This window comes from Sebastes umbrosus, chromosome 11 (genome assembly GCF_015220745.1).
Source record: "Sebastes umbrosus isolate fSebUmb1 chromosome 11, fSebUmb1.pri, whole genome shotgun sequence".
Lineage (NCBI taxonomy): Eukaryota > Metazoa > Chordata > Actinopteri > Perciformes > Sebastidae > Sebastes > Sebastes umbrosus.
Genome location: NC_051279.1, coordinates 26955678 through 26981100, shown reverse-complemented (window position 1 = coordinate 26981100; position 25423 = coordinate 26955678). Strand labels below are relative to the sequence as shown.

The 25423-nt window shown below is 40.4% G+C and overlaps 1 protein-coding gene and 1 long non-coding RNA gene across 6 annotated transcripts; one reads left to right on the top strand and one right to left on the bottom strand.

Annotated features, from left to right (window-relative positions):
* Nucleotides 1–1380: 1380 nt before the first annotated feature.
* LOC119496444 lies at nucleotides 1381–11835 on the top strand. The gene is made up of 3 exons (XR_005208712.1): nucleotides 1381–1390; nucleotides 6996–6998; nucleotides 11697–11835. It is a non-coding gene; the product is annotated as an uncharacterized LOC119496444 (long non-coding RNA).
* Nucleotides 8664–22081, bottom strand: LOC119496362 (acidic amino acid decarboxylase GADL1-like). 5 transcript variants are annotated; one of them, XM_037783611.1, is made up of 15 exons: nucleotides 21943–22081; nucleotides 20065–20210; nucleotides 19516–19642; nucleotides 18328–18418; nucleotides 18113–18222; nucleotides 17849–17964; nucleotides 15813–15892; nucleotides 14959–15013; nucleotides 13231–13347; nucleotides 11588–11652; nucleotides 11395–11476; nucleotides 9751–9950; nucleotides 9507–9558; nucleotides 9283–9372; nucleotides 8664–9092 (listed from the first exon to the last, which is right to left on the bottom strand). In XM_037783611.1, the coding sequence occupies exons 1-15, from the start codon at nucleotides 21971–21973 to the stop codon at nucleotides 8919–8921; spliced, it is 1536 nt and encodes a 511-aa protein (XP_037639539.1). In that variant the 5' UTR covers nucleotides 21974–22081; the 3' UTR covers nucleotides 8664–8918. The 5 variants fall into 5 exon arrangements, with proteins under 5 accessions (XP_037639539.1, XP_037639540.1, XP_037639543.1 ...); XM_037783612.1 differs by having other exon boundaries at nucleotides 20065–20207; nucleotides 21943–22015; XM_037783615.1 differs by lacking the exon at nucleotides 21943–22081 and adding an exon at nucleotides 20890–20999.
* Nucleotides 22082–25423: the final 3342 nt, after the last annotated feature.

The following is a 25423-nucleotide window of genomic DNA, read 5'->3' as shown; positions in this document are numbered from 1 at the left end:
TATTTACCCTCTGTCTGAAACGCCCCATTTTAGCGCACTTTGACAAAATTGCAACAGAATTGCAACAGAATTGCGTTGCTAGGCAACAGCTTGGGTCCATGTGTACTTCCTGTCAGGTGATGACATTCACATACACCGCAACCAGGAAATAATCTGGGACACATTTACAATGTTTGCGTTTAAAATTGTGTCAAGGGTCTAAATATTGTATATTCGTGACATTACAAATGGGCAGAAATCATGACGTCTTGTTTCAAATGCAGAGTTTCAGAATACTGCGTGTATTTCCCTGTGGATTGAGTGTTTTGATACTTTCACAGTATTTATATAGGACTTAAGCCTGCTTTATAATAAAAAAAACTGAAAATCTCACTTTTTTATAATATGGGACCTTTAAGCCATTTGTTGAAACTTACAAGTTCATGCTGCTCAACAACCATGTTTGATATTCCACTTTCTGATAAGTCACCCTCAAAGGGTTTGCAACTAGCTGCTTTATTAATGGTTAATAATTTACTAATGCTTAATTGAACAATTATAAGCCATTAAAGTGGCAGGAGGTAGTATATTTTTGGCATCATTGGGCAAAAAAAATCAATAATAACCTTTCAGCATATTGTAATTCAAGTGTTCTTAGAGAAAACTAGACGTCTGCACCTCCTCATGGCTCTGTTTTCAGGCTTAACAAAATCTAGTTCATTCAACAGAGGCAGCTGTCAATCACTCGCGAACTCTGGACAAACGGTCAAACTAGGCAGCGCTGATCAAATATGAATCAATATTCTGTTACTGTAATGCCTATTTCTCGCCTCAAATGTTTTCAGAAACATCTTGTAGTGTACTGTTTAGCTGTAAAATGAGAAAGTTTGTGACCCGGCAGCCATGTTGAGAACAGTTGAGGAAATGCCAAGCACCGCCCACCAGCTGGAGCACAGCCAATAGGAACGCTCTCTCTCTCTCTGAAATGACCTGTGATTGGCCAAAGTCTCTGTGATTGGCCAAAGTCTCTAGATTTTTTAAAGCCTGAAAACAGAGCCATGAGGAGGTGCAGAAGTCTAGTTTTCTCTCAGAACACTTGGATTACAATATGTTGAAAGGTTATTATTGAATTTTTTCCCAATGATGCCAAAAACATTCTGCCTACTGCAGGTTTAAATCCATCACAGTTTCTATTCTAATTTATTCTACTCTATTGTATCTCTGTGCTTGCTGTGAAACAAGCTGTGTGTCTTGGTGGAACAATGAGCAGAACAGATCCACGATACTTTACTACCCTACCAGGAAACATCTTCACTGGCCCATGAAACAAAGCTGGATTCCTGCAGCAGTTTGGGGAATCTGAGACCATTAGGTCATACGTCTTGGATACAAGCAGACAGAAAAGAGAGAGGTCCTGTTAAATCCTGTACGCTCTCAAAAAAGAAAAGAGGAGAAGGAGAGTCCAGAGATAAAAGAGATGCTTGGGGAGGATGATAATTCATTAAGTATCTGCTGAAGCAAACGGGAGGCTGTCTGAACAAAAAATACATTTTTGGAGGCTGTAATGAGGTTCACCTCCGTGCTGAGCAGAGTCGGCCCTCTTGAGAACAATGTTCAGAGAACAATGTGCACAACTAACCATTGTTCTGAGGTTTTACTGAGAATAGAGGATCTAAACATTTGTGTCTCTCTTTATCTGTTCCTATTTCTGAATCGTTGTAAATGATTAGGCTTCTGTGTGGAGTTTGCATGTTTTCCCTGTGTTAGCGTGGGTTTTCTCCGGGTTCTCTGGCTTCCTCCCACAGTCCAAAGACATGCAGGTTAGGTTCATTAATTGTTGACTCTAAATGTCCCGTAGGTGTGAATGTGAGCGTGAATGGTTGTCTGTCTCTATGTGTCAGCCCTGTGATAGTCTGAGGGAATACCCCACCTTTGCCCAATGTCAGCTGGGATTGGCTCCAACGACCCAAAATGAGAAAAGCGGTTACAGATAATGAATGAATGATCTATTATTTTGCTAACTTTTCATGACGTACTCTTTCGAAAAAATCTTTCCTCAGAACAGTGAGTAGAATGAGTAGATATTGTTTTTTTCACATGTGCGGATCAGTTTCGGGTTTCATTCTCCAACTTCCTTTTAAGTTTCACTTAACCTCACAGCTTCCTGTGACACGGTTGATCTTGATATCCTGATTGAAAGACTAATTATTCAGTTGGTCTGTCGGGCCGTGCTGTTCACCGGCCTTCTTATGAAAGCCCTGAAAACCTATTTTCTCAGTCAGCACTTTACATTGAGTGATACGGTCTCACAGGAACAAAGCATTTTCTGCCAAAGGTTTTTGTTATTTCAGATGACTGGCCTATCAGTTGATGTTAGGCTTAGCTGTCTGAATTTTTGTTGGTAGTTATAGCACACGAGTCCATGTCCGCTGTCCCTGGGACGGTTGGGACAGGATTGTTCCTACCTTGTTACAAATCAACAAAAACAAGATAAAGGCTTTTCCTAATTGAATAAGACTTTTTTATTAGTTTATCTTAGTAATTTATGAACACATAATAATTTTAGGATAGTTTCTTTTTCTCAAAGAAATATGTGAACAAGTGACACAGTAAATATAAGGTGTTCAAATTTAGACTGCAATTTTTTTCAATGTAAATAATTAGGGCTGTTAATAACGCATTAATGCAATCAATCATTCGGAGGTTGTAGCAGTCTCAGAGTGTCATGCCATGTCATACTAGCTTGTCGGCAAACCTGCGTTAAATTTTGGCGAGGAAAAACTGTCATGGCCATTTTCAAAGGGGTCCCTTGACCTCTGACCTCCAGATATGTGAATGAAAATGGGTTCTATGGGTACCCATGAGTCTCCCCTTTACAGACATGCCCACTTTATGCTAATCACATACAGTTTCGGGCAAGTCATAGTCAAGTCAGCACACTGACACACTGACACATGTTGTTGCCTGTTGGGCTGCAGTTTCACATGTTATGATTTGAGCATATTTTTTATTCTAAATGCAGTACCTGTGAGGGTTTCTGGACAATATTTGTCATTGTTTTGTGTTTTGTGTATTGTATTTCCAATAATAAATATATACATATATTTGCATAAAGCAGCATATTTCCCCACTCCCATGTTGATAAGAGTATTTATGTTACCTACAGTATATTTAAATCATCAGCTGTACATTCCTCTCTCCTCTGATAATCCTCCTATAAACAAACTGTATTAATTTTTTCCTTTCTTATAATTGAATAAAGACGTACGTACTTGTAGTAGGTGTTAAAAACCAGAGACGGGAAATGGGTTCACACTTTGAGTCACAGTCAGGAACCTATGAGTAATTTTCTGATCTTATCTTTAAAAGAGATGTCAGTAACTAGGGCGCGTGAATGTGGTTCATATCCGTGCATTGCGCTTCTTTAATGTCTTTGTCTTGGTGGCTGGTTGCACATGCATTTTAAAGTAAAGCAGTTTATTTTTGATGAAGTGTGTTGTGTAGATTGCCTTGCCTCTGTGTGCCCACCCACGAGCGAGGAATAGAAAGAGATTGAAGACATTCTGTTGCTAATAATAACAGAGGCAAAATCTCAAGTTTTCTCAGAGCAGAATTTATCTCCAACACTAACTTCCCCCGCATAAATTACCTTGCTTTTCTTTTGCGGTCACAACAAGCATGCACACGCAAAGAAACTGTGACATACTGCTGGAGAGATGAGGTAGGACATTTTAAGGTTGACCTGTATCTTCTTGTATTAACTCAGCTCTACAGATGATATGCACGGTAGCGCAGTTAAAGTTGTTCATGTACTGTACTTTAGCAGAAGTCAACCAAACTAATTAAAGTGGGGTAAATGTGTGTTTGATCTAGTGGTTAAACAATCTAACTGCAAACGTCCTGTCTTCATATCTTACACATCTATAACACTGATAGAGAGTTCTGCAGGAAACAAGATAAAAGTTATTGATCATAGATTGTATTTAAAGGAAGCATAGACTGAGGAAGTATGTTCTGCAAACTCATGTAACATAATGTGGTATACGTGGAAATAACACCATAGGTTTCATTTGTCACATCAGGTGGTGGAGAAATCTTCTTGTTTTGGCCGTTTCCAGTTAAAACCAAACCTATTGGAACTGAGATTAGAAAAAGTGTCAGTTTCTTTATGAAAATTTGTTGTACATCCCCTGTGGATTTAATGCAAATTCTGAATTCCCCCTATGCAGATGACCTGCATAGGGAGAAAAAAGACACTAGACCTTAAAGGGGACATATCATGAAAAACTCACGTTTTCAGTGCTTGTGCTCATACATTTGGGTAACTGGAGTGTCTACCAACCCGTGAAATAAGACGACCCAGTCAGTTGTTAGTGTAGCTGTCTATCACAAAACATGTGATTCAACAAGCCAATCAGATTTGTCACCCCTTCCTATGTCTCATGCAGTCTCATTAGAATATACCGCCCACAGCTTGAGAACTACCTTTGCAAAGGTGCACCATGTTTTTCTCACAAGCCAATCAGAGCAGACAAGGGCTTTTTTTTCAGGAGGGGGGCTTACGCTTGGTTTATGGTCGCCGTAGTGAAGCCAGCGCGAGGTGCGCGCACCAGAAAATGACATCATCACGGCTTTCGCGTGGTGCGTGAAGGCTCCGCAAGTTGTCACGGTGGTTGGTCGTGCACCTCCGAATTTTTTCTAACTACGTGCCGACTGTGCAAGCTGCGTGTTTTCATTTCAACATCGACGCCTTCGAGGGAAGACTGGCCGAGCAGGTTGACCTGCACACACATCTCTACAACTGTTCACTGAGAGACCACAGGGACAGTCACATGAAATAGGCAACACACTGACTGGGGAAAGAAGAGGCATTTTGCTGCAGGCTGTGAAAGAATATGAGAGATTGTTTTGTAAAAGCTAAAGGCCTCATAGAAAGAGTGGCGACCCGAGGGGAAGCACCGAGAGACAGAAAGTAATTTAGACTTGGAGGTAAGCGACAGTAATAATTACAGTACACAAATTCAATGTTTGGCGGTAGGTACGTCGGTGTTTAGTGTTTACTGCTGTTGTCAGGCAGCCTACATCCCTTTCCGTTAACACTCGTTGACTTCTAGCTTATCCACAGAATATTTTGTTTGTACACCTCCTGGCATTTTGGAGCATATTACAACGAACAATGCGCTGAGCATAAGCGAGTATAAACAAAGCTTGACTAAAACGGAGTGTTTCAGACAGAGGGTGAATACAGGTATATTCAGACAGACAGTATGAGAAAAATAATGTGTTTTTTCACCATTAAAGCATGTAAACATGTTCTAGTAGGAACCCAAAATACAAGTATGAACCTGAAAATGTCCCCTTTAAAATAATGTTCAAATATCATCCATCACACCTTGCAGGCCCACTTCTGGTAGCGCCCATATGAAGAGGTCGATAACATGCTTAAAGAAGCACGCCATGAATCACCATTGTACTAATCCGACATTACATGTTTTACCAATGGCAGCTATTAGAGAAGTTAATGAAGTGGTGGAGAGTGACCTTTGTAGCTAATGAGACAAATTCATTCATTTGTCATTTCATTCATGTCTGCATTGTGCACTCAGATGCTGCAGAATGGGCGACTGTTGTACTACTGAAACTCATGACGCAGTTTGTGGCGAGCTGAGTTCCTGCTGCTAACGCAGTGGTAAACCAGTCATGCGTACGCTTAAGTGAAGGTGTGATAAAGATTTCATGGTTTCAGTTGCGTGGGATCTCTCATCCTGTAGAGATGTTGTAGTTTGAATCAGATTTTAACACCTACACACGCCTGTTCAGCCTCACTGATTCTACATATATACATCGTTAATATGTTAATATATATGATAACCTTTGTGTTTTTTTTTTTTTCTTGGTTTAATAACCTTTAACCTTACCCTTTTCTGACATTGTAAAACCCGTGGGTCTGCTTCCTTAAACGTTGTTCCCACCCCAAAGTGCAATATTACACCCACTTCAGCTCACTTGATATTATAACCTAAAATATATATATATATTTATTTATATATTTATTTATATATTATTTATATATTTTTTTATGCATATATTTTATATATTTGTTTATATGTTTGTATATTCATTTATTTATTTATTCATTCATTTATTTATGGGAATGTGTAGGGATCAAAAAGACTGTACAGTATAGTACCAGGAACCAATTTCTGGCTTGCACATGCACTTCTGTGATGCAGTACCATTTTCAACCACCTGATGGCAACCTAAACTATTTGCTTTTTGTTTTCACCATGGTCAAAGCAAGAATGTTGTCTGAATGGTAAATGATGCCAAGATGCACCTATATCTCAGTTTGTAGAATCCGATACCGGTCCGATACTAGTGTTTCATTAATAAGCTGTATGCCTCACTGGCAACATCAGGCTTGACTTAAACATTGTTTTCTTAACTTTGTAAAACAAAATGTAACAAATAAATATTTTTTTTTAATTTTATTTATACAAATTTAAGTTTTTATTTATTATTAAAATAATACATCATACACCAGAAACTTGGTAAAAAGTCTTTAAAATTAATAGACATTTTTATTTATTATTAAAATAATAAATATTGGTAAAAAAAAACTTCAAAATTAACAACAATTCAAGTGTAAAACCTTTTAATGCAGCAACAAATTGGTAAAAATTTAAGCAGGAATTACAATTCCAGTATATAATGTATATAGTATATATACATTTATTATTTGAGTCAGTATCGGCCCGATATGCAATCCGGTATCGGTGCATCCCTACTTTTAAGTACTAATGTGTATTAGGATAAAAGCTGTAATTTGTATTACAGATAGTATACATTTCCATTTTACACAATATGCAAATTAACTGTAACTTTTCTAAAATAATAATCTGCTTGCTGGTTTGTTTTTCCAGATGACATTAATTACATAACTAATAATGATTTGAGAAGTTAACGTTTTGCCATTATGGTTATTTCTTGCAGTAGTTTATTCTCGGAGTCCCCAGTCGGTGTGTTAAATATGTTGGTACGATGACGGTTATGATCCTCCTGATGGGTTCATCAGCTGGATTTGTACACACAATGATGCCTGTGCTTCACTGTTCTTGTGAGTGAACATGTAACGTCCCACCCATACACAGCAGCTGGCTGCAAATGCAAATGCACACTGTGCAATAAATAGACATTGAAAATAGAGAATTCACGGACGGGCAGCTTTGCTCAAATCCCCTGGTTTTAGAGAATCGTTTACTGTTATCTGTGTTGAGGCAGATAATGCAAAGAGAATTATATTAAGGCCTGATTCTCTCCTGTGGAACCATATGGCTTTAATGAACCTACGGATCTGAACCCAATCCTGTAATCTACATTAACCCATGTTTCAGCAGCATTGGCTATATTGCTTCATTAGATCAAATGTGCTGGATAAGGCTCGAGCATCTGTGCTCTGAAAGAAGATTAACAGACACTAACGGGAAATGATTTAGCTTTTTGCTACAACCACACTTGATGTGTATAAATTAGGGCTGTCAATCGATTAAATCATTTAATCATGATTAATCACATGATTGTCCTCACATTTTTTATCTGTTCAAAATGTACCTTAAAGGGAGATTTGTCAAGTATTTAATACTCTTATCAACATGGGAGTGGACAAGAATGCAGGGTATGTAAAAGAGTAGCTGAGCATCTGTAGTAGACAGAGAGAAAATAAGATATATGAAAATATATGCACTATGAATGCACTGAATGTATGAATAATAATGTTGACTATGGTTGAATTAAGACTAAAAACAAAAGAGGACACGGTTAAAATGGTTTGCATCTACACATATTTTTTAAGGCTGTCAATCGTTTAAAATATTGATCTATTTATATATTTATTGTGATTAATCGCACATTTTGTATCTGTTCAAAATGTACTTTAAAGGGAGATTTGTCAAGTATTTAATACTCTTATCAACATGGGAGTGGACAAATATGCTGCTTTATGCAAATGTATGTATATATTTATTGTTGTAAATCAGTTAACAACACAAAACAATGACAGATATTGTCCAGAAACCCTCACAGGTACTGCATTTAGCATAAAAAAATATGCTCAAATCATAACATGCCAAACTGCAGCCCAACAGGCAACAACAGCTGTCAGTGTGTCAGTGTGCTGACTTGACTATGACTCACCCCAAACTGCATGTGATTATTATAAAGTGGGCGTGTCTGTAAAGGGGAGACTCGTGGGTACCCATAGAACACATCTACATTCACATATCTGGAGGTCAGAGGTCAAGGGACCCCTTTGAAAATGGCCATGTCAGTTTTTCCTCGCCAAAATTTAAAATTTGGAGCATTATTCAGCCTCCGCTAGTATGACATGGTTGGTACCAATGGATTCTTTAGGTTTTCAAGTTTCATGATACAAGTATCTTCACTCTAGCTTTAAAACTGAGCCCGCTACAACCTTAAAAATGGCACGTTGTGTTAATGCATTAAAGTTAGTGGCGTTAACTAATTTGCGTTAACGCGTTATCGCGTTAACTTGACAGCCCTAAATCTACACAACACACAATCTGTCAAAATGAAAAAAATATATAATAATTCTATGTAAATATGCTCATGAAGCAGGTAAAATGCAAATATTATAAGACAATTTGAAAAAATGAGTGAGCAATATATACTGTGTGTGGTATACTTGGCATTTATTTTAGTTACTTGGTACTAATCTGTAAAATTCTGCCATTTATTTAGGTTGGGTGGTATTTGTTTGTGGACAGAAAAGCACATTTGTAATCATCATCATCATAACAATCACCTTTGTAAAGCCTCTAGTCATTATGGTTCATGCATTTATCAATACTAGGCTACTACCCCTTTACGCTTGCTCTAATGTGGTGAGAAGAAGTCAATCTTCAGATGAATGAAAAGACACATCACAAATCCTTTCCCAGGTCGTGTATCTCATCCAGGACAAAGTCCATGTCCTCCCTGCTGACCTGAGGGCTGATGACCACCATCCTGAAAAAATTGGGCTTGTCATGATGGATCTGGTAACCCACCATCATGCTGCCCTTCTTCATCATGCGCTCTTTCACCACCGGGGCCACCTAAACAGGACGAGGGAGGGGACACTCAAATGGCTGTCTCACACTGTATTCAGAAATGGACTGGTGCAATTGTTGTTAAAGGACGACCCGCTCTATCACCTGAGCCCCCCCGCCCAAAAAGAACTGAAAATAGTCCAAATTTAAATAATCTTCTAATGCCAGCATGTTAAAATATCACTTCATTACTTACAGTGTGGAGTTTTTTCCAGAGCTCAGGGCCGTCTGGAAGGTTCCTCAGACTTGGTGGAACATACCAGAAGCAAACATTCGCATATTCAGGCTGCAGGAGGAAAAGTTCAAAACACCTCACTGTAATGCTTTTACAGTATTTTACTGATAAGCCGGGAAATTAGCCAAATATCAGACTGAGAAATTCTGTTTTTTTTTTGTGTGTGAAATTGTGCAAAAACTTACTTCCATCAAGAGATTGAACCCTTCTCTTCTCTTGATCTCTTGTGCAAGATATCTGCCAACAAAACACATTTTGCTTTAGAATATCACACTAAATAGGGTTTAGTTGCTTTTCATGTCTAAACAGCATAATAAATCTATAGCTGTTTGGGGCCCTTTTAGGGGTTAACAAAGGGCCACTTTATTTTTCAGCTCACAAATAGCAAATAACTTGCTGTCGTCCACGTGTCGGTCTCCTCAGACTAACCTGGCCATGGCGAGGGCTCTGTCCACCCTCTGCTCCAGCTCTGTGGTTCCCAAAGCCTTCCACATGAGCCAGAACTTGAAGGCGTCCGGCTTCCTGCTGCACTGGAGGGACTTGTCCCCGGTGTCGTAGTTGACGTCGTAGAACTTATCCTGCTGGAAGAGGTAGGAGGCCCGAGCAGCGTGGCAGCGCTGGAGGAGATTCTGAGGGAGCACCAAGAAACAAGAATGCCTTATACAGCATCTATACATTTCAAAAACTTTATTAATTTGTTTGTATATTGAAATTATACTTTAATATTGACACCACAAAGAAAATATGAATGGGGTACCCGTCCTCTATATATATATATATGTCGGCAGGATACTGAGGGCAGAGACAATCTCATTGGTTTTGCCCCTTTAAAGGTCCCATATTGTAAAAAGTGAGATTTTCATGTCTTTTATATTATAAAACAGGTTCTATATGAATACTGTGAAATTCTCAAAACACTTAATCCACAGAGAAATACACACAGACCGTATTCAGAAACTGTGCGTTTGAAACAAGCCTTTAGAATTTCTGTACATTTGTTATGTCACAAATATACAATATTTAGACCGTTACACGGTTTTAAACGTAAACATTCTAAATGTGTCCCAGTTTATTTCCTGTTGCAGTGGATGTGAATAACATCAGCTGACAGGAAGTAAAACATGGACCCAAACTGTTGCCTAGCAACGCAATTCCGTTGAAATGCGCTAAAACAGAGCGTTTCATACAGAGGGTGAATACAGGTATATTCAGACAGACAGTATGAGGAAAATAATGTGTTTTTTGAACATTAAAGTATGTAAACATGTTCTAGTAGAAACACAAAAACTAGTATGAACCTGAAAATGAGCACGATATGGGTCCTTTAAAATAGTGATTTGTTTGAGTATTTGTTTTGTTCTTTTTGCCCCAGTTAATTAGTTTTCGTTGATTTATTTGAGTATCAGCTTTCACCATTTTGTTTGTTTGTACCAACTGGGTTGTTTGTGTTTATTCTGTTTGGTTGTTTAATTCTTTTTGTATTAGTTTTTTTTTTCCTTTCAGAAGCTTAGAGTCACTTTGTTGGGAAGCTAGGCACCCATGGTGAGATACCTCCACCTATTGCATTGGAGTTAAGAGCACTGGGACACAAATAGACTGCAACATAGTTTTTGCTGTAAGGATTGCTGTGAGGTTTGCTGTGTTGCACCCAAGGTGAGTAGGTGGTAGCACCCCTGCACCCTCCTCAGTGTAGTCTGCCTCTCCAATAGTGGCCTCTGCTTAGTTTTGTTTATTTTAATTTTGGACTGGCAGCTGTAATATTTTAAGGTCACATCATATTTTAAATTCAGTATTAGGTCTTTTTTAGATATTGTTAATATAAAGAACCATTTTAATAACCCCATATTAGTTTGTGTAATTTTTTTTTTATTCTTATTTAGTGATTTTTATTTGATTAATTCCAATAAAATATTTGACTTCTTTTGCAAATGCGTCTCTGCCTCATATGCAAGGTTTTGTTTAGTATTTCCTGGGGTGCAAGTCCCCAGGTGGCGTTGTTGGCTTGTCTACTTTCATCTTTATGTCCCCTCCACTCTTGCCATATACACACAAGTTAGATGAGCTTCTCTTTACCGTTTTGTCCCTGACCAGGAAGGCACAGCACTGCAGGCATGCCATCAGCATCTTGTGAGGGTTCCAGGCCACAGAGTTGGCTCTTATCAGACAAAAGCAACACAGCAGAGGGAGGATGAACAGTCAGTGTGTTATCTCGACAGGCATCTGAACACTAACAGGTCTATTGCTTTGATGCGATCAAACTGCTCACCTATCGATGCCCTTCAACAAGTGTTTATGCCTCTTAGACACCAGAGCTGCTCCTCCCCAACAGGCCTGAGCAACAGGGAAGAGAAAAGAGGCGTTTATATTGATAATAGGACACAGGGTCGGCGCCAGAGTGTTAGGGGCGGACGGGCAATCAGCTTTGACAGGAGGGGCATTTTTTTCACCTCATATAGCCTTTTTTAAGTGTATCTTTAACATTATCATGTTTCATGAAAGAAATAAACTGACAGAGAGGTGTATACATACTGCCACTTATGCACGCACGCATAGACATGCTGTTATGTCCACAAAATCAGGTTACAAATCAACACCTTGTCCTAACTGGATGCGAGCGACCGTCTATCTCGCCGCATCGCGTAGCATCTGACGCTCTCTGTCCACTGAATACGTTAGATCTGCACTTCTGTTCCGTCATGTAAACAAACCACGTACAGATCAGCTGTGAGCTCCAGATCAGACTGGAGCTGGAGACTTAACCACTTAAAAGATGGGTTAGTAGTACTTGTTATCTTCCTAGTCTAGCTAAGTCTAAAAACTACTCATCCTAATTTTTAAGGGTGATCCATCCTGCTGAATAGCCTCGACTAGCTCGGAGAATGTGCGTAAGAGAAAATGTCCCGATTCTACTTTGTCCTTAGTTTTTATATGTCCAGCTTGGACGTTCGTGCGAAGCTTTGCAGCAAGGGCAGCAAGAGCTAAGACACCCACATCCTGTGGGTGTCTTAGCTCAGTTAGTTTCACTTCCCCTGAGTCACAAAGCCACCGGTCCCGAGTTCAACTGCCAACAGGTTACCACACACAATAAGAGTCACTTGTTGGATGGAGAGAGGTTTAGTTCTGGTTTTAGTGAACATCCTTATGCATTTCTGCCTCATTATGAAAAATAAATATAAAAAACTAAAAAATAAATAAATGAATAAATAAAAAAATAAATGCGAAAATAAAGAAATCTATTTTTAAATTAATAAAAATAAATACATAATTCTTTATGCATTTCTGCCTCATTATAAAAAAATAAATGTAAAATAAATAAAGACATTTTTCAATCAATATTCCACAATACTGAACAGAATAATCCAAACAGGTAGAAAAAGTAAGATGTGAAAGGAGCACATGATGCTTTTTACTCTCTTGGTCCTAATTGTGCTTTAATGCACCAGGTTTGTAGCTTTACTTTCTCTAATTTTTTTTCTATTGAGCTAGATTTAAGAAAAATAAAAAAACAAACACACAAACGTTATACGCAAACTTTGACAGGTAGCTCGTAATTAAGTTTCACTAGTGAACTTTATAACATATAACTGCGAGCGTCAATGCCTGTGCTGAAAGTGTCAGTAATCAAGTTAATATTTTCATTTACATCCAGGACAACTGACCCGGTTTTCTCGGCTCATTTTATCTAAACTAATCAGCCGTTCCTCTCAATATGAGTGACAGGAAAAAATAGGAACCGTGTATCCGATAGAAGTTCAGACAAAACGTCGCTGTGCAGCGCCGAGAGAATTCAACTGAGGGGGCACAGTGACCTTTTTGGACGGGCCTGGACCCCAATGGCCCGCCTGTAACGCCGACGCTGATAGGACACGATGATCGGAGATGAATGAATGAATGAATGAATGAACTCACGTCCACATGCAGCCACAGGTTGTACTTCTCACAGATGTCTGAGATTTCCTCGATGGGATCAAAAGCTCCGAGCACCGTGGTCCCTGCCGTGGCGTTTACCATGAAGGGCACTGCACCCTGAACACATACACACCAAGAGTTTTTCTTAATGATGCTGCAAGATACAGCGGGTAAAATAAGTATTGAACACGTCACCATTTTTCTCAGTAAATATATTTCCAAAGGTAATATTGACATGCAATTTTCACCAGATGTTGGTAACAACCCAAGTAATCTATATATACAAAGAAACCAAAACAAATAAGTTCAGAAATAAAGTTATGTGTAATAATGTGAAATGACACAGGGAAAAAGTATTGAACACGCTTACTGATATTTATTTAATACTTTGTACAAAAGCCTTTGTTGGTAATGACAGCTTCAAGACGCCTCCTGTATGGAGAAACTAGTCGTATGCATTGCTCAGGTGTGATTTTGGCCCATTCGTCCACACAAACAGTCTTTAAATCTTGAAGGTTCCGTGGGCCTCTTCTATGAACTCTGATCTTCAGTTCTTTCCATAGATTTTCAATTGGATTCAAGTCAGGTGACGTTTCATCTTCATCATCATGGTAGATGGCAGCAGATTTTTATCAAGAATGTCTCGGTACATTTTGCCATTCATCCTTCCTTCAATTATGTGAAGTTTGCCAGTACCGTATGCTGAAAAGCAGCCCCACACCATGATGTTCCCACCTCCAAACTTCACTGTTGGTATGGTGTTTTTAGGGTGATGTGCAGTGCCATTTGTCCTCCAAACATGGTGTGTATTATGGCATCCAAAGAGTTAAACTTTGCTCTCATCTGACCAGACTATATTCTCCCAGTATTTCACAGGCTTGTCATAATGTTGTGCAGCAAACTTTAAACGAGCTTCAACATGCTTTTTCTTCAGCAATGGAGTCTTGCGTGGTGAGCGTGCATACAGGCCATGGCGGTTGAGTGCATTACTTATTGATTTCTTTGAAACAATTGTACCTGCTAATTCCAGGTCTTTCTGAAGCTCTCCACAAGTGGTCCTTGGCTCTTGGACAACTCTTCTGATAATTCTTTCACTCCTCTGTCAGAAATCTTGCGAGGAGCACCTGGTCGTGGCTAGTTTATTGTGAAATGATGTTCTTTCCACATCCGGATTATGGCCCAACAGTGCTTACTGGAACATTCAGAAGTTTAGAAATGCGTCTGTAACCAATGTCATCAGTATGTTTTGCAACAATAAGGTTGCGAAGGTCTTGCGAGACATCTTTGCTTTTACCCATCATGAGATGTTTCTTGTGTGACACCTTGGTAATTAGACACCATTTTATAGGCCATCAGTTGGGACTGAACCAGCTGATATTAATTTGCACTGACAAGGGGCCGGATTAATTTCTAATTACTGATAGATTTCAGATGTTGTCTTGGCTTTCCATGCCTTTTTGCACCTCCCTTTCTTCATGTGTTCAATACTTTTCCCCTGTGTCACTTCACATTATTACACATAACTTAATTTCTGAAATTATTTGTTTTGGTTTCTTTGTATGTATAGATTACTTGGGTTGTTACCAACATCTGGTGAAAATTTCATGTCAGTAGCACCTTTGGAAATATATTTACTGAGAAAAATGGTGACGTGTTCAATACTTATTTTACCCGCTGTATGTGTCTCTTTTCAAATGAAGACCTGAACAAGTGAGATGGCTTCCTCACCTCACTTTTGACCGTCTTTATTTTCTCCTCCAGAGCCGAGGGAATCATCTTCCCTCTGAAAAACACACAAAATAACTCAGTTTGTGGTAAAAGAACTAATGAATGAATGGATCAACTATAAACATCTACTCCATCAGTAAGTCAGTAAGTGAGGAGGAGCAAGTTTTAATGAATTAATGTCTTGACCTTGTTCAGACCTGGTATTTACATGCTTCCTGGGTGATCGGATCAAGTGTGGACAGCTCTAGGTGCAGGTGTGAACACACTCAAGAGAAACGCATTGAGGATGTACTGGGATCCGATCACTCAGACCAAATTCAGAGGTGGTCTGGGCCACATATGGCCACATTCTTTTAGAATGATGTATGTGTTGCATGTAGACACGCATGTTAATGCCAGGTGTGAACAGGGCCCTTGAGTTTAAGAGTTGTTCAACTGAATGCCATTTCCACAGGAACACAATGGGAGATGGGTTACATTACAAACTGGCACTAGTCAGGCCTCTCTGGAACCTGGATATCCAATTCTCACTCCCAACTGGTGAAATGCCACTGCCTACTCAGTGCCTCTCGGCACTGGAAACTGATGCTCTTGCGTTATTTTTTGACAGACTAGGGACGGCGTGTCAATATACGCTCATTACATGCCTAGTGTCCTTTCAAAATAACCTTCCATTTTCACAGGAAGTTAGGTTTAGGCAACACAACCACTATGTTAGGGTTAGAACACCGCAGGGTTTACATTGGAGTTAGTTTAAAGCCTGGTTTGTCACAAATGGCGGTATTTGACGAGTTGGGAGTGATAACGGGTTGGGATATCAGGTAGGATTAAAAAGCGTGTGAGAAGCCATTTACCTCTTGTCAGATGGAACCAAGTAAACGTTCTTAGTGCCGATGCCAAGTAAACCTGCTGCTTTGGAAATGGAGTAATGACTCTGAAAGAGATAAAAGAGCAGGGGCCCATAAACCACAACACACATCAGACATCACAATTGTTTTAAAGGGACTATTTGTAACTTTCAGAAATGCTTGTTAACAGCGACACCTGTGGCCGTGAAATCAACGAAAGTCAGCGTCGGGCTTGCTCGCTCTAAATATACCTGAACGAGCGTCGCTCAAAACAGTGAGGCGACATACGTCAGCTAAAACCACAATATCACTCTATATTTCAGCTGCTTGGCAGGAATGTTAGCTGACCAGACGAAGGTCTCTCCATGAACATGATTTAGATCTGATCCTAGTGTTGGCTTTTCCTGCCTAAGTGCAGGCTGAAGCAGCGGGGCTCTGCAGCGTGTCTCCCTGCTCTCTCCGTCCGCAGCCGGAGAGAGCAGAGGAGACACCGGCACCCGGTCGGTAACGAGAAGACAACGTTACTCTCTGCACAGCTCCGTCACTTCACAAGACACGGAAAACCTCTGTTGGTCTGGAGGAGCTGCAGCAGTTATTTCTGCACAAACGTCCCCTGTGCATTCACTAGATATTCTCAGAGCTAAACTAACTCTTCTGCAGTGTGTAGTGAGCGCGCGTTCACGCCTAGAGGTGGAGGACGCGCGCGCTGTCTGAGTGAAGGAGAGCAGGCAGCGGAGACGAGGCTCCGGCCACACGCGAGCGCGCATATGCGAATGCGCATGTGTGCCGACCCGCTACATTTATACGCTTAAAAAGTTACAAACAGTCCCTTTAAGACAAAAAAAATAATATTTTTATTGTCATAAATGACTGCATTTATTATAATATTAATAAACAATTGGTCCCTGATATTGTTGGCTTTGAAGTGTTTAGTCAGTTTCACTACAATTTACACTTTTATTAACAAATAAGTGCAGATGAAAAACTGTGAGAAAGAGAGTTACAGGGGGGAAAAGTGCATTTCTTTCTTTCTTTCTTTATTCGTTCATTTATTACCTCAATGCAGAAAATGTGGAAGAGCGCCCACCGTCATTTAAAAAAAATATATTGCTATTACTTTTTTTACAGGGCGACCAGCGCCTCCCAGAAGGTGGCTTCCTAAGCGACCGCCTATATGGCCTATGCCCTACGCCTTAAGCCCTGAACAAGTCTGTCAACAAAAATATATGCATGAGTATATTTATTCAAACACAACGTCCAAGGTAAATATACTCACACATAATAGATCTAATTTCTATTTCAGCATATGAATCACTATTTAGATAGTGGGTCAATAAGGGCCTACTACATCCACTAGTAGGTTTTATCATCTATTTGCATGAAAGATCACTGAAAGAAGGTATAAAAGACGTCGACAGCGACTCCTAGCGACTGTAGTAATTCAAATTACTAATACTGTAGTATAGACAGCATTAAACTCCATATGAGTAGGACGTTGGGGGTGATGGATGGGACACAAAATAAGGAGTTCGCATTTTGTGTGAAACCAACATGTTGTTGTCTGTGTTCACAAGTGTTAAGTTTTATTTTCACTTTTGATACATAGTTATTTTAAGCCAAAACACAAAGTTTTGCCTAAACTTAATAGGTAGTTTTGTAGCCTAAACCTAAAGAAATTGTAGTTTCGTTGCCTAAACCTAAAGAAGCCTTTTTGTTTTTGTTCAAAACGTGATGTTTCATTCAGTTTTACAACATGTTACACGCCTATTTAATGGCCTGATAACAGTCGAATTGGGTGCACTAGAAGACAGATTTCTTCTGCTTAATCATGCAATTAAGTCATTCACTCCAAAATTTGTTTCTACGAAAGATCGGTTTACCAAGAAAATAATTCTAAAATGAAAAAAACAAGACACAGTCAGACAAAATGTACCTGTTTAGTTCAGAATGTCACTTTGTGTAAATCTATCTTGACAACAACTAACTACAGTTTCTCTCAAATACATGTCCTCTTATGTTTGATCACTTCCTGTAAAGCCTACCTCCTGTGTTGTTAAGATGACCAGTCGAGGAGCAGCAGAGAGGCCGAGCACTTTAATGTCAGGGCAGTGATGAAACCTGGCTAAGTTCACAGCGTACATGTTGGACATTGAGCCACCTGAAAGAAAAACAGCACACAGGTGTTGTGTTAAAACAAAGGTGCATTGAGGTCGAGGACCCTGCACACATCACATTCTCGGATGAAATGAATAGCGAACAATAAAACAGAGGCTGGCAAATATATGTATTGATCAGTGACCGTATACCTGCATTAAAGATTCCGTCTCCTCCTTCCTTCCATCCGATCATCTCCATCATCTTCTTCAGCACAGCATCCTCCATCAGTGTAAAGACTGGAGCCATCTCATATGTGTACCTGATGGAAACCAGATATTCACAACATTATGCCATTTCATGAAACTTTTCGTTTAACACATTTACAAGAATCACTTACTGCTTATTACAATGAGTTGTGACTCACAGACTGGGTTTGAGAGCCTCCGTGATGAAGCTTGCCACCAAGGAATAGGGCTCCATGCCAGCATACAGCTGATTGAAGAAATGAGGATGGGCTACAGGGATTACAGAGAATAAACTGTCAGTTGGAGATGCTGCAGTTCAACAGCTTTTAACCCTCTGAGACCCCTGCCGCCGATCCCGGCCGACATTACTGTCTTTAAGAGGCTGAGGGCATGCAGTTTATGATAATCACATGCAGTTTTTTAAATGCAGTATAAATGTGTTATTTTCACCTTTTCTAAAATGGTGTATTTGAATATTTCTGCATACTGGGGTCCCCAAACATCCAACCATACATAAATTGGGTATCACTGTAAAACTGAGACTCTTGTGGATCCAATGAGCCCAACTGTATTCATGTGTGATGGTGTTAGTCCCCATAGTAGCCATTTAATTTTAGTGAGACCATTTTTTGAAACTTGACCTCACTGTATAAATTGACCTGTGATGACCTCTAGGATAATCACTTTAATCAATTTATCAATCAATCTATTTTTTATCCCATATCAAATTTCAACAAAAATGCTTATTCTTGGTCTCTGGAAGGGACTTTGACATTTAATTACTCAAAAAGTACACAGTAAAAATACTTCATAGTGCTTGTGCTAGGAGTCTAAGAAGTACTAAGTCCAAAATTATCAGACTTATAAGCTACTTATGTAAGATTTATTTTTTTATTCCAGGTCAATGTTAGACAAAAAGGCTTATTCTTAGTCTCTGGAAGAGACTTTGGCATTGGATTACTCAAAAGAGTACCTCATATTGTTTGTGTGAGTAGCCTAAGAAGTAAGAGTCCAAAATTATTAGACTCATAAACCAGTTATGGAAAAAATGTGTTTTATCCCACTTAAAATTTAGACAAAAATGCTTATTCTTGGGTCTCTGGAAGGGATATTCACATTTGGATTACTCAAAAAGTACACAGTAAGAGTACTTAATATTATTTGTGCAAGTAGTGTACTGTGCAATTAGTTAGTCTAAAAATAAAAGGTTCATGAAGTACTTATGGAAGAAATGTCTTTTAGCCGACGACGATGTCACACTGTTGCTGTTACATTCAGTTGAGCACCACTTTGGCAAAGGAGACATTTCTTGAGTTTGACTCCTTAAACAGAGTCAGATTTGAATTCTTTAAAGTCAGAACACTTACTGGTCTTGACGCTGTATCTGATGGCATCTCTGCAGTGCTGCAGGATCTTGGACTCAGACTCTCCTTTGTCTCTCAGCTCAAGGTCCAACAACTCCTTCAGCTGCTCGGGGGAACGCCACTCACAGACCTGGTCAGCATGGACAAACTGTCAATGTCAACTAATTTATATAGGGTGTTTCTACCCTAGAGATCCCCCAGGACACCATCCGCCGACTCATCACAAGCATGCCCAGACATTGTCGAGAGTGCATAAAGGCACACGGGGGCCATACACACTTCTGAGTCACATTATGAGTTGCCGTGATGAAATTCACGCAAGTTGGATCAGCCTGTGATTTAAACTTTTAACTTTGATTTTCGGTGTAATTTTGAACCCAGCCCTAAATGGTTTGATGATTTTGGTTTCCATTGACCGTTGTCATGTAATTTTGTTCTCAACAAATTATACAATGTACATCAGTAAAGATTTTCAACTTGAATAAAAGGTTACTGAAATCTACATTACATGACCACAGACAGCCACAGAGGAGTAAATAATTCCATCTTTACCTTTTCTCTGACATCAATGGCCTTCTTCACGGCCTCATCCATAATCAATTCCATGGCTTGGTGGATGAAGGTCTCTGCTGCATGCATGTCCACACCAGGGACATCAAGGACATCATGGATCTGGCTTTCACTGCAATCCATCGCTACTAAATGAAAAAAAAAAGAAGTAAGGTTTTGAGGTGGTGGACCCTGTGTTGGAAAAATACAAACATGTGCACATTCCTAAGGTCATGACAGGTGACACTCATTGCCCTTAAGGCCTATTTCTGTTTCGGTGTCAGTCACCTAGTCAACGAACTTGTAGAGCCTATTTGAGGAAAAGTAACCCTAAAAAGGACAGAAGTGTCAGTCAGACAGACAATGTGAGATATATGACTATATATATATATCACGCAAGGGTATAAATGTCACGAAATGGAGAGCCTCTGGGCTCTCAGCCTTGAACATTTATGTTGATCTTTGTTTGCCCACTTGCAAGTGTTTATTAAACCTTTAAAAGACTTTCTCTTGATTTTCGAGTCCTTCTTTACAGAAATTGCCTCCACAACCCTTACCACCAGGAAGAAAACCAGCAGGATTGAGGTGTACAGCGAGCATGGTGGAAAAGTGAGCAGCAACAGACCAACCAGGATTTCTCCAGAGCTCAGGTTTTTACTCGTGACTATAGATAAGTTACAAAACTCACAAAACTCTCACCAGTGGTAAGCACGAAGATGGACAACAAAACTGGGTAACATGTGCAGCAGATTCCAGGATTGAGGTGACCATAGACCGGATTTCCCCATTCCTTAATATTTACATATACAACATACAAATGATTATTACCTCATACAGATTAAATAATATGTATGATAAATGGAAGCAATGTCAAAAGAAAGCCAAGACAAGCAAACCCCTTTACCACACCCCTTCTCTCTTCCCTGGCACTAACAAGCTAAGTGAAATCAGCTGGAGAGCTGTGTTTGAAGTTTAAGGTGTGCCCCATGAAAACACCCACCCGGAAGTAGGCCTCAAAGAGAGAGAGAGTTCCTAGAGGAGTTCCCGGAAAATAAATGCACAACATAATAACCTGAACTTCCTGTATTAGTGTATACGCTGGAGGCCCTTCTGACGCAAACCTGCACCATTGTGCCACTCCCAACATGGTGTTAAAAAATAAGGCAAAAGTGAGCATGGCTCACATACCCCCGCTCACTGCTAGACCCCTGCTAAAGTAGGGCCAACGCTTTTGCCCTTTTGGAAAATTTCAAAAATGTTGGGCACCCTGGACTTCTAACCCCCAAAAGGCACAACTAAACCACACTGTCAACCATCATACCAAATTTGAAGTTCCTAAGTTAAATAGTTTTCGAGTTCTACTCCGGAAACGAAATTGATGTAGAAAAAAATCACAGTTTTTGGCCAAAATTTCAAAAAGTTTGGGCACCCTGGACTTCTAACCCCCAAAAGGCACAACTACACCACACTGTCAACCATCATACCAAATTTGAAGTTGCAAAGTTTAATAGTTCGAGTTCTGCTCGGGAAAAGAAAGTGTGACACGCGAACAGACGGAAGGACGGACACGCAGAGCGCTATGTACCCCTGACTACGTCATCGCGGGGGTATAATAACATAAAATAGAATAAAACTATGCTGGCTGCCAGAATCTGTTTGTTTCGGTCTTCTGTGCAAAGTGTGCACATATTGCAGTCGGACTGCAGGATTGATATTATATCTCTATGGTGCATCTCTAAGATATATTACACTGTAAATCTAAAAATACATTACTTATTCTGTCCTCCAGTAAGTTCCTGTAGTAGACTTAGCAGAGCAGTATGTCAGGCCAGCTGGGCTGTATGTTTGTAAGTGAAAATGATTAGAAGTCGTCTTCCTTACCGTGCAAGTGTCTCTCCGTGGTTGAGGCCATTTCTCACCTGCAATGCTGCTGTATTTCGTCCCTGTAGGTTATTGCACAATTACAGCGAGATGTCTGCATTTATATGAAGAAGGACTCTCCTGATGTCATGGAATTTCCCCACAACTTTGGATGCTCACCAATCAGGAACATTTGCATGACCAAATAGAATAGCTCACTCAACTTCTGCTTTTTATTTCTTTGCCTGATTAGCATATGTTTTTCTTAAAGAATATCATGCATTACCTAAGACAAATATCCATGTGACCATTCAGACACGCTATCTTCAGTGTACCAATATATTATAAAAATATTCCCATCAGGTGCAACAATACAGCAGTTGTTGGACAATACCCATCAATTACATTGACAAAAATAAGGATCTAAAAAGGGTGCTGCCCTGTGAGAAACCTGTTCAAAGGCAACATGTGTCCACGACAATTCTAGGAGAGAAGTCAACTACAAGTCCCAGAGAGCATTGCTATAAGAAACATCCAGTCATATCCTCGGTTTGCTTTTTGGGAACCATGGGACTCTAATGGATTTCGGGCATGTGTCACAAAAGTGTGAATTTTGTATTTAAATACCAGCAATGAAAAGTGTTTCCATTGTTAAGAAGGACCCAAAGCACCATAAACAGTTTAAATGATTTATTTAAACTGCTAAGCTATCACAATAAAACATATACATAAGATCAGATAAAACAAGGATGTGGCAAGAGATAAAACTACAATAAATGTTTTTAAAATGGGAGTGCTAAAGTCCAATGGCACAGCGGGCAATAAACAGTTCGAAGAAAAGGGAGTGTTTAAGTCTCAGTTTATCATGAGGCGAAGGGGGGTCCTGAGGCCGTCGGCTCCTCTGCTCCGGCCCTGCAGCTCTGCTGGACTCTCGTCCGTCGTTGACGCTCCCATGTCTCATCTCCTTCGACCATGATCCAGTCTGCATGCAATGGCGCCATTTCGCTTTGCTGTTCAGGTAACCTGGACAGAGCATCAGCATTGCGATTTAGTGTACCTGGGCGGTATTTGATGGTGTCCCTGAAGTTCGCCAGTTGAGCCTCCCACCATTGTTCCACCGCCCCAGCCGGGAAGTCCCAAGGTGTACCAAGTGGTTGTTATCTGTGAAAATAATAAACTCAGCATCATAGAGATAGTCTTTGGTCATTGCGCTCTGCTGGGTGGAGACTGTGGCTGGCATAGGTGATTTCCCGTTCTTTGCCTCCTTGTGCCTGTGCCAGCGCTGCTCCCAGACCCTCAAAACTGGCATCTGTGTATAGTCTGAAAGGGAGAGAGAAGTCAGCATAGGCCAGGACCGGTGCATTTAAAAGTGCTTCCTTCAGCTGGTCAAAGGCCTGCTCGATCCCAGACCTGCCTGGCTGCCGGAGGCATGATGGTTTTAAAAGCTGACAGCCCTGGGTGGTTCCCCTGAGTGAGAGCAAACCATACTGATTTTAATAATGTTCATGCCAAGTATGCCCTTGTCAGGTCCCAGACATTCATCTTTGACAATTATCACTACTTTTTCCAGGAACATGAACACTAACCAGTCCCTTCCAGGTGCTTCCTGAACAAGCTTCGGCTCAGCAGTGTAACCTGCGATCCTGTGTCAAGCACAAAAGGTACAGAGCATCCATTCATTTTAACAACAACATCGATACACTCACCGACCAAGGCAGGCTTAGGTTGTGATGTGGGCTCCTTATCCTGGGTGACTGCCACCACTGCTTGGCCCTCAGCTGTAGGGGAGATTAAAAATCCTGAGACCCTGATGGTCGGCTGGCCACCGGCGCTGAACTTGTCCGGCTGCACCACAACCCCGACAGATGGGTTGGCCCTGTGCGTCCCACTGGTAGACTGGTGCCATGGTGCCCGTTTGCCGTTGTCTCGCCTGGGGGGCTCGTAGTGTATGACGGTGCCTGGGTTGGGTTGTAGGGGTTGGAGGTAACTCCCTGGTTGAGAATTGTGTCCTCACCTCCTCCATTAGGCTAGCAGACAGGGCTTTCATCTGTTCTATGATCTCCTTTCTCATCTCTCCCATCAGTTCCTATTGGAGTTCAGCCTGTATCTGGTCCTTTATTTGCACCACATTTGCTGTAGTTATGCTCGATCGAGCTGGGAGGGTGACCCTCTGGGTCAAGATGGCGTCTTCCCCATCTTGCAGCTCTTGTTCCAAGGCCCAAGCTTGTGCCCTCAGCATGGCCTCCATTTGAGCCCTCCATTCTGTAAATTTTCCTTTTTCACCACTAAAGGACTTTTTCAGGATCCAAGCAGCCCCCATAAACCATGGCATAACAAACTGTGCAGTTATGGGTACATTAGCCTTACTCTGCTGGGCTGCGTCCATTTCTTAACAGTGGAACTAGTATCCTGCCGACAACGGCAAAATAAAATGTCACAAAAGTGTGAGGTTCTTATTTAAGTACCAGCAATGAAAAGTGTTTCCACTGTTAAGAAGGACCCGAAGCACCATAAACAGTTTAAATGATTTATTTAAAGTGCTAAGCTATCACAATAAAACAGATACATAAAATCAGATAAAACAGGGATGTGGCAAGAGATACAACTACAATAAATGTCTTTAAAATGGGGGTGCTAAAGTCCAATGGCACACTGGGCAATAAACAGTTCAAAGAAAAGGTAGTGTTTCATAATAATAATAATAGTAACTTGGATTTATATAGCGCCTTTCAAGAATCCCAAGTTTCTTGACTCAGTTTGACCTCAGTTTATCATGAGGGCAAGGGGGATCCTGAGGCCGTCGGCTCCTCTGCTCCGGCCCTGCAGCTCTGCTGGACCCTCATCCGTCGTTGACGCTGTGGAGAGAAGGAGGAACCTCAGTGGGCGGGGCACACAAAACAGCAGCTCACGCTCCTGACTCACGTGTCAAGCTCCGCGTCCTCGTTTCCTCGTGTCTGGCCGATTCTCTCCCTTTTGCCGACCCCATGCACACCTATCCACAATCAACTTGAAAGAAGCACAGCGTCTCTGTCTGCCAATCCGGAGCTGTCAGGGGTGTGTGAAGCAGTTCGTCACAGCTGTTTTCATCAGTTCATCAACTTGATCCAAATTACAAACAAATCAGTAAAACCAGCTATGAAATATAAAAACCCATGCAATAATAAAACTGGCAAACATGCAACACCACAAAATCAATAAAAAAACAACATAGGAAATATATGTAAACACATGATAAAACACATAATAATAAATAAACGTGCAATACTGGATCAAGTGATTCGAACAACTGCATCTCACTGTGACACGTGTGCTGATGTTATGAATTAGGGCTGTCAAAGTTACACGATAATAATGCGTTAACACAATTTTTTTTTTTAACGCCACTAATTTCTTTAATGCATTAACGCAACTTGCAATTTTTTAATTCCATGTCATACTAGCTTGTAGTGAGGGAGGTTAAATAACGCTCCAAACTTGCGCTAAATTTTGATGAGGAAAAACT

What these genes read in the sequence shown, in the direction of transcription:
- LOC119496362 (XM_037783611.1), bottom strand. Translation starts at nt 21,973, where the DNA reads ATGGCCTCAACCACGGAGAGACACTTGCACG. An exon ending in CAGATACAGCGTCAAGACCA is followed by an intron (nt 18,419 to 19,515) that starts GTAAGTGTTCTG and finishes TAATCCCTGTAG; the next exon opens with CCCATCCTCATTTCTTCAAT. An exon ending in GAGGCTCTCAAACCCAGTCT is followed by an intron (nt 18,223 to 18,327) that starts GTGAGTCACAAC and finishes GGTTTCCATCAG; the next exon opens with GTACACATATGAGATGGCTC.